The following is a 9,526-nucleotide window of genomic DNA, read 5'->3' as shown; positions in this document are numbered from 1 at the left end:
AAAGAGTGCAGCTTCATGCCATAACCATGTGGTCTGCCCTTGGAACTGGGTGGGAATGTCTCCAGGGTATGTTTGGTAAATAGGCTGCTGATGTTACTGCCAATTAATGGTTCTTTCCCTCTCAAGCTGTCAGAAGAGTTGCTAGCCAAATGGCTCTCCCTCCCTGAGGCACAGCACGTGCCACTCTGCCAGCACATGCTGGGCTTTGCCATGAAGTCTGTCACGCAGACAGCTATGGGCAGCAGCTTTGAAGATGACCGGGAAGTCATCCGATTCCGCAGGCACCATGATGCAGTAAGTGTCACGAAGAGCTGGGAATTGTCCTATTATATTTTTCCACACCAACAGCACATAGCTTGTGTCTGTGTACAGCTGAGTACGAGGTACTGTAGAGACTTGAACATTAAGCTAACCTTAAGCTTAAGAGCTTAGGGACTCTGTCTTAATAGTCCCACACTGAAACTATGGAAAAGAACCTACTGCTGATCCTGCTGTAATTAATCTAAGGTGTTTCCAAAGGATCGGTGGAGATCAGGAACCAAAGGTACTTGACAGGTATTTGGTACCTAAATCAGTTAAACTCTACTGGGAATGCCAGTGGAACTTCTCAAAGATTTTCTGAAGGCTCTGTGACATTGTGGAGAAGGGAATATCTGAGGAGGTCCCAAGCTGTGTCCACATCTGGGAATGTTAAACCTGCTGGTGATAGGGCGGGAAAGAAACAGTTTCATCTCCCTTTCAAGATTCTGATGTCTTTTCCCCTACAGCTGTAATTACAGTTGTGTCATTTCAGTTAAATTTCTGCTATCATAGATGTAATATCTGAAATGGGACATGGTGTCCTAAAGAAGAGACCAGTTCCATATTCACAGGAAGTCTTCCTTTTATTTGGTGTTTTCATTTTCCTGAATAGGAAGAGACATCAGAAGAGTCCCAGCAGTCTCAGCCAGTGGTGAGTGATGGTGCTCTTCTCTCTGTCCTTCTTTCAGATCTGGTCAGAGATTGGGAAAGGTTTCTTGGATGGATCCCTTGACAAAAACATGACTAGGAACAAGCTCTACAGAGATGGTAGGTTCACCCCAAAATCACAGTCTTCCTCCCATTCTGATTAATACAGAGTTAGCTAGCATATGAAAGCAATTAACTTTCCCAGATGTCTTGGCTTTTTTGCAGAGTTGATCATCGTGCCATAAGCTACCAGATGTGTCCTCCTTACTTTCACATAACACCATTGTTTTGGAGTTAGTGACAAGCCTGCCATTGCGCAAGAAGTTTGTAGGAATAGAACTCTCGTTCCAGGTCTAGTTCTAGGGTTTATCCAGCCTGGAGGCTGATAGAGGATCCTGGGAAGTATCCTGGGAAGCTTGCCCCCTTCCTGTTCTGATCCTTTGTGTCCACTTTTGACCTTTTTTGGAGGCAGGCAACTGTGCTAGGTGGAGACAGATGGAGCTACTTGGTTTGGCCTGTATGGTCATTCCTGTGATGCACCATTTGGTGAATGCACTGCCAGACAGTCACTCACAAACTAGAAGACACAAATACAGAAGTGCTACTTTGATGGATACCTCCCATGTGGTAGCCTTCGATGTGCTATTACAAGGTAACATGATTTTCAGGTCTGTTATGGAAGTGCGTCTATTTCTTATATATTTCACAGTTATTTTATTTTTTTATTGTCCTGGTTTTTTTGGGTTTTAGTAGTTAAAGCCTTTCAGTATTGATTGATAAGATGTTAAACAAAAGTAGCTTTTATCCAGAACTGAGGATTTGCTCATAAATCCTTCAAACCCAGTGTTTCCTTCTTTATGTAGCTTGTTCTGTGAATTTCAGAACCTGATGGACTTCTCCCATGGGCTCTTGTTCAAGACTGTTCCTGAGTTGTAGTAGGATGGTGCATTAGGACACATTTTCACTAACTCCAGAGAGTGAGGGCTTCTGTTTAAGTGTTGCTGGCCTTCCTATGTGGAGAGGAGGAAGGAAGGGTAGTTCTAAGATGAAGGTGCTGAATTGGGCCTTTGTAAATCAAGTTTCAGATTCAACTTCTGCACCGTGTTTTCTGGATAGTCTTGAGAAGGTAATTTAAGTCAGACAGCCAGTGGCATCTAGGTTCCCAACTTCCCCCAGTTCCCACAACAGCCACCAAAAGTTAGGCACCCAGATAGCAGGCACCTAGATAATTATGCATCAGAAGTTAGGCACTCAGATGTGTGGACTTCTTGTGACAAAACCCTCCCATGTTTTCCTCACCTCCCTCTTTCTGTCTATGCAGACTCTTTAGCATAGAGCCATCCTCTTGCACCATGCCTGTAGAACCCGTAGCAAATGGGAGACCATCAGTGGCTGGAGGTGCTGTAACGCTTTAGTAATTATAACTCTACAGGCCATGCAACTACTGTTATCTGGCTCAAACATTTTTTATGGGGGGCTGACTAAACAAGTTCTCTGATGGTTCAACACTAGGTGTTATTTGACTTTGCCTTATGTGATTTCAGCTCATAGAGTATGTCTCAGTTATACCTGTAAGGGTGGCGTTATATGGGCACCTTGTCTTACTTAGTTCCTACATTTTCAACTAAATTGGAGATACTGCCTTCCAAATTGACAGTAACATGTAACTGCTTCTGTAAGTGAGCCCAGCAGGGACAGCTGGTCTGAAAATCTGTTTGAGGAGATGGATTTGCTTCTCTGCAGCACACAGGATGATTAGGTTTTAAAATAAACATTTATTTTTGCTTCCAAAGCTCTGATGGAGATGGAATCCACCTTAAGGAAAGTTACAAAGGAGCGCCGAGGCAGATCATTCAACAGGCACGTCTTTATAGACACCTTGCTGCAGGGGAACCTGAGTGACCAGCAGGTCTGTGCAGCTGTTATGTCATTACACAGTAATGAACAAGCTCATTACATTGTAGCCTTTGATTAATTTAAGGTTTTGCATATTAGGTCAGATTCCTTACTAAAGCAGAGTTCTTTTTCCATTCCTACAATATTTAATTGCAGTAGACTTTGGTAGCTTTCCTTGCCATTGCTTTGTTGCTATTTTTACAAACCGAAAGTGTGTTAGTATTAAGCATGTCTCATTCCACTGGAAGTTCTGTAGAGAGTTCAGTCTATCTCTTCTAGATGTATTTCTGGTCTCTGCACTAAAAGGATTTCATGCACTTGACTGGAGAATGTGCCACTTCTTTTTTATCTCTACACTCTTATGAACTTCATTCTCTGAAGTAGATTTTATTTCCTAGATTCTGGAAGATACAATGATTTTCTCCTTGGCAGGATGCATAATCACTGCTAACTGTAAGTATAGATAGTAGGTAACTTTCCATCCTTACACTCAGCTGTCTAAAACTGTGTGTGATGACATGAGACTTACTCTAGGCTAATAAAAATTTATATTCATCATTTTGTTTCTCCTGAGTTGAAACTAAGCTGTGTTTGACAACCTTTCCAGTCTTTTGGTGAACCTTAGAATTTCTTCCCATTGCTTTTCACTTACACTCTTAACTCCACCCAACTGATACTAAATTTGATAAAAAAGCACCAAAAGATGTAAGCCATAAAGATCATGTTATAAAATAGGTTCTGGCACATGGGAAGGAAATCAGAGCAGAGTGCTGGAATCTGACTGGCTGCTTTGAATTTCTGCAGTATTGATGTGTTTCATGTATGGAAGACTTTCAAAGGAGCTACTTTGGGATTTGTGCAAAGATTATGGAAAAAAAACCAAACTCAAATAAAAACACAAACTGGAGATGTGTAAAATCTCTTATAAAAGCGGGATGATTATCAGGCTGTGTATCTCAGCCAACAGGGCTGGGACTCCAGAGAAAACCTCCCAGGTGCAGCTGGGTGTTAAAGAATGAGGAAATAATAGTTTCCTCAGAGAATATCCTCTCCAAGTACTCCAGGAAGACTGTCATTTTAAGGGGCTTGACTCCTCAGGGATTCTGGATAGTTCTCAAGAATAGACAGTTTGGAGTGACAGAAATATTTTCTTGTAGTTTTAGGGAAACTGCATGCTACATACTTATTTCTTGCACAAAGTTTCTTTTTCGCTCCACTATTGATGATATCTTTTGAGTATCTCACAAAATAGATGTAGGAGAGACAAGTGCTGGCCAACCTGCTGCAGAGAGCTGTACTGTTCTTGTCACTCCCTGTCAGGAGCCCCAGATGTTGACTGGAGCATTCACCTGAGATGTGCTGGGGAAGCCCCCCAGATAAGGGAATTTTCTGATGCTTTGGACAAACCAGCCTTTCATTTGCGTCTAATAATGCTGGTTCCCCAGGGTCTGCTGGGCTGTGTAGTCCCTTCCCTGGAGCTGTGAAGCTGAATGGCTTAGTCTCCTGCAGAGCTTCCAAAGCTCTTCATAGTATTGAAAAGAGAATTTTATCTTGCAGTGTCTCTTGTTATACAGCAGTTCAGCCTCTACTGCCACTGAATACAGAATTAGTACAGCCTGCTGTGAACAGGGGTCACCCTTTTTCTGGGTCAAAAAATAATGTTGCAAATACAGGAAGTAAGAAAAATGAATGCAGTTTGTAAAGGATTGAATTTTTGGGGTCCAGTCTTGTCTTGATTTCTTCCCCAGTGTGCACCTGGGCAGTCTATTTCCTGACAACCTCAGAAGATGTTCAGCAGAATCTCTACAAGGAGATGGATCGTGTTCTGGGGAAGGGACCAATTACGCATGAGAAAATTGAGCAGCTCAGGTGGGTCACATGGAAGAAGCTGCAGAGGAAATCTATCTCATGTGGTGGGGACAGGGGCTTCATGTGCTGGAGCCTGATGCCTAGCCTATGCCAGGCCAGGAGAAGGCATTAAAAGTTACTCTCTTCTTTTTTCAAGAAGTGATTAAACCACAGGATGACTTGCAGTGCAAAGAGAATCTGCAGTAGGGCTTCAGACATGGGGACCAAGCTGCTCTCTTCAGGGTGTCTATAGGAAATCCTTTAGATTAATCAGCAGAAGAGCACAGAATCAGTCCTCTGGCTGCCAGGCCAAAAATTCTTTGTTTACTGTCTTGTTTGGTTTCTGTCCTAGTTTTCCAAAAGTATGAAAATAGAATGATCACTGGTCAACAGTGTGCTTTATTTTTCATGCATCTGTTGGTGCAACTGGTGCATTTTGTATGTGGACTAGTGTTACAGTTTCAGTAAGGGAGCAGTGAGTATGTGAGTTTCTTGCTGCTGCTTGTATGGGTGAAGAGGTCCAGGAAAAAGGCTGATGTGATTATACTTTTTACCAGAGTTAGTTTGGTTTAAAATCTGAAAAAAATAGGGTTAAAACAGATTTCAGTAACCTTCCCTAAAAGCTGATAGTGAGATTTAATGCTTCTTACAAAGATGCTGGGACTCCTTGCCGTAAAAAAATTAAGTACCTCAGCGTGAGGCATCCTTGAGACATCTCCAGGAGCAGACTGTGACCCTAAATGCAGCAGGTGGCTCAGCTCTCCTTGCTGCCACAAGGATGTGGACAAGCTTCCTTCTGGGAGGGTTAAACTAACCAGGTCTTACTCGTTGCAGATACTGTCAACAAGTCCTGTGTGAGACAGTGCGAACAGCAAAGCTTACGCCCATTGCTGCACAGCTGCAGGAGCTGGAGGGCAGAGTCGACCAACATACAATCCCTAAAGAGGTAGGGCAGTACTGGGAGCCCTGGCCCGCTCTTCTTTCCTGGAAGGCAATTTGCTGTTTCCTCCTCTTCCCACAGACAGGAGAGGCAGGCAGAGGTTTCTTCTGACACTGCTGATCCTGAGCAGCTTCTCTGTCACCTGAAAGTACAATTTAGCTTGAAGTTTTCCTTGCAGTTCCTCTGTGGGAGAGGCTCTGGGAATTAATGTTCTCTTGCTGAGTACATCTGCTTCCAGTTCTGGGTCCACCAGGGGTGAATCATCTTTTGAAGGGGCTTATGGGTTCAGTTGTGCGCAAAAGAGCATGATTTCAGGCCTGATCATATCACTCATTTCCTACACAGAATGGTACCTACCATTACAGAGAATAAAGTAGTCCATGCCTGCAAGCCAGCAAGAGTAGAGGAATGGGATCAGACCCTCTCTAACCACCAACAGTTGCAGCATGGGCCTTAGCAGTTAAAATCCTGACATCTGGGCATGAATTATGGAGATCTGTAGATTGATATAACGTATTATCTTTTTAATCCACTTAATAAATATGAGTAGTCTGCAGAATAATCATCATCCAGCAGGGCTGTCCAAAAGTGGTTTTAATTGTGCATTTCTTTCCGCTTTGACATATATCTCCTAATTTTAATTGCAGACTCTTGTGCTTTATGCTCTTGGTGTGATGCTGCAGGATAGTTCATCATGGCCATCACCATACGAGTATGTAGAATCAAGACTTTTATTGCAACTAATTCCATTCCTTTTTTTAATTAATATTCTGTTTGGCTGCAGGGCCTGCCTTAAGCAGATTTTGGAGATGAAAGGGAGTCTCTAAGAAAATCTATTTATGAAGGTCTTGGTTTGATTGTCTCAATGGGTGGGATTTTGGGGTAATTCAAGTCATGATCTTTTAAGTTTTTCTGTGAAAGAGAAACAGTGATTTGAATGGCTTTGGAATCACTGCTTGTCATCAGGAAACAATGATGCAAGGGAGGAAATGGCAGTGTGAAGTTTTGTTTTTTCAGGGGGAAGGGAAATGCTACTTCTGTCTGTGAAAACAAAACTGGATCCAGGCCAGTATTTTGAAGGTTAAAGAAAAAAATTGCTGTAGCTTCCTGTGACCTCCAGGTGGCAAATATTAACATGTTTCTGACTTACTTTGCTTGGGTGGGGAAAAATGGGTCAGTTATTCCAGACAGAAAGAACACACAGCTGAGATTTAGGAGAAAGGATAGAGCTTTTAGAACAGCACTTGTCTTCTCCCGAAAGTGTAGCTCTTACAAAAGGGTCAGGCATTGGTCCACTGATCTACGAGCATCTTGTCTGGGATTGCCCACTAGGATAGGACACACACTGTGTTTAGGAAGCATTTGCTGAGGCCTCGTGAGAGGGACAGTGAGGACTGCTATGAACACAGTGTGTTCATCCCAAGGAGAAGGAGGTTGAGGTGTAGCCTGAGGTAGATGTGCATTTCTGTGATGAAGATGGGAGATCCACTCTTTGTGAACCTGTCACCTGCCTACTGTACAAAACCACTGTGCATGGCTGTTTGCTCTCCCTGTTTTTTTGCTAAACAGCCACATTTTCTTTCCTATTACAACATCTGTAATTTGCCACTTCAGTTCAGGGGGAATGTAAGTTTGATGCTGCTTTTACTGAGGGTCAGCAGCCACATGTCCCTTCACCTTGGTAGAAGCAGACCTTGGATGTTTAGGCAGGGAGTCAAAGGCTTGAAGTATACACACAAATGTTTAGCAGAAAGTGAGAGAGAATTGCCTTCCATCCATCACTTTTCCTGTTTGTGGGCTTCGTTTTTTATATATTTAAATTGAATTATATTACATTAATATCCTTGTGGTTAGTTGATTATAAGAATCTTGTTTTAACTCATGCCTACCCTGGATAATAGGTTTCTCACAGCCTCCACTGTCCTAATGCTGGAAACCACTTTTCTCACTTGAATGAGTCACCAGCTTCCCTCCCCCAGCACATACACATACACTTAACACACACCAACTGCTTGAAGAGAAGGGTGAGGGGCAAGGAGAAAAGGGAAATATTTTTGGAAGTAAGAGAGGAAGGGACACAGGGGAGCAGAGAGAGGGAGACAAATCAGATTGTGCGTGCCCTAGAGGGGAATAGAGGGCAGGTAGCAGCATCAGCTCAGCTGTGTACTCAAGCTAAATACCCACTGCTGAGAGGTATTGCATATTAGTTCCAGCCCTGTCTCTCACTAACTCAGTTTATCAGCATTTTGACCAAGCTGGGACACAGCTGACCAGCTGGGATCATAGATAGAGTGGATGCATAATTGCCTTCATGTATCTGTGTGGAATTACTCAGCATGATTTAGAGAGAGAAGATTAGTGAGATTCTGTATTTTGTTGACAGTTTTTCACTCATGTATGTGCACATGTGAAAGGATGCTGTGCCCACACAGGAAGCCTCAGGGTATTTTGTCTTTCATAGGTTTGACCCAGAGAGATTCAATGAAGAATTGGCTGTGAAAAACCTTTCCTTGTTGGGTTTTTCAGGAAGCCAGGAGTGCCCGGAGTTGAGGTGAGCATCGGGGAAGAGGTCTTTGTGTGTCTCTGTGGCAGACGGGCAAGAAGGTGCTTTCAGCCTCCTCCTGTTACTGCTGAGACAATCTGTCCAAGCTGGCAGTTGGCCTTTGGCAGATTTATATCATAGCAGGGTTTTTATTCTTTTCTCTTCCCTCAGGTTTGCATATATGGTGGCTACAGTTCTGCTGAGTGTCCTGGTAAGGAAACTGTATCTCCACCCAGTGAAAGGACAAGTCATGGAGACCAAATATGAGTTGGTAACTTCACCAAAGGAGGAAGCCTGGATAACAGTGTCTAAGAGAAGCTAAAAGCCAGCAAAATGAAGGGCTTGTTTTGTGCCAGCAGTGAAGTTCTGAGCAAGGATCTTAGGAGGAATCATGCTGGTGCTACACTGACTCAGCCAGGGAATTTTACATTCAGATTTTGTTACCTTCCATGTTCTTAACCACATAGCTCTCTTGGGTACTTTTTCTAACTCAACTAGTAGTCATATTAAAGTCGATTTAATCTGCATGCCTTTTTTACATTTGCTTTTGGATCTCTGGCCAAACCATTGTGAAGGAAGCAACAAAACCTTGCAGTGTTGTATGTATGAGCTGCTGTGTGCCAGCTAGTCAAAGACCAGACCTCTGGTTAATCCAGCTCCTTTCCAACAGCAGCCAGAGCTGGATAAGAGAGGCACTCTTCATGGATCCTAGCTAGATAAGACCTTGGAGACACAAGGACAAAGCCTTTCTCTATATATAGGTATTTTTATTCAAAGTGTCTTTCCTTCCCTTGAGCTATAGCTATAACTGTCAAGAAGAGCAGATACATCTTGTGAGAAGTATGTGTGAGTGTGTGTGAGAGAGAGAAAGAGAGAAATAAAGTGGGGTGGGAATTGCACCACTGGTTCTCTTGCTGTGTAATTTTGCCATGCTGTGGGGTTGCAAGAGAAAGGATGACTGAGAAGTGCTAGTAAACCAAGAGAAATAAAATTTGTTTGGCACCTGAGAAAACAGAAGCATCAGTAATAATATAATGAAATGAAATAAAACCACAGAACAAAGCCCTGAAAAAGTGATTCTCTATCCTGACAGTTCTGAGGGCAGTGTCTAATCTAATCAGCATCAGAGATTGACAGATGCTTGCAATTCATTCAGCACTGGGTCAGCATGAGACTGGGCATGCAAGTACTGGAAAGGGAGTGCTGATTTTATAGGGCTCTTTTATAGGGATTAATGTTGTACTTAATAACTTAAAAGCCTTTCAAAGAATCCTTTTCCTCCTCCAAGATGGGTGCCAGCCAAAGCAGCATTGCATGCTACATATTCACATGCTTTTCTCTGCTTCTTTCTT

At 42.9% G+C, this 9,526-nt stretch overlaps 1 protein-coding gene across 1 annotated transcript in view; it reads left to right on the top strand.

Annotated features, from left to right (window-relative positions):
- The window catches only part of LOC104536242 (cytochrome P450 20A1), a 9,712-nt gene extending 1,011 nt beyond the window's left edge, over nt 1-8,701 (top strand). The window contains exons 3-11 of the mRNA XM_010178802.1: nt 127-294; nt 990-1,068; nt 2,742-2,857; nt 3,243-3,297; nt 4,593-4,713; nt 5,527-5,638; nt 6,280-6,344; nt 8,094-8,183; nt 8,346-8,701. Of these exons, the coding sequence (XP_010177104.1) occupies nt 127-294; nt 990-1,068; nt 2,742-2,857; nt 3,243-3,297; nt 4,593-4,713; nt 5,527-5,638; nt 6,280-6,344; nt 8,094-8,183; nt 8,346-8,496 (957 nt within the window). The 3' untranslated portion in view covers nt 8,497-8,701. The remainder of the gene's footprint in view (nt 1-126; nt 295-989; nt 1,069-2,741; nt 2,858-3,242; nt 3,298-4,592; nt 4,714-5,526; nt 5,639-6,279; nt 6,345-8,093; nt 8,184-8,345) is intronic.
- The last annotated feature ends 825 nt before the right edge of the window (nt 8,702-9,526 follow it).

This window comes from Mesitornis unicolor, unplaced genomic scaffold (genome assembly GCF_000695765.1).
Source record: "Mesitornis unicolor isolate BGI_N332 unplaced genomic scaffold, ASM69576v1 scaffold35562, whole genome shotgun sequence".
NCBI lineage: Eukaryota > Metazoa > Chordata > Aves > Mesitornithiformes > Mesitornithidae > Mesitornis > Mesitornis unicolor.
This window is presented reverse-complemented; position numbering and strand designations above follow the sequence as displayed.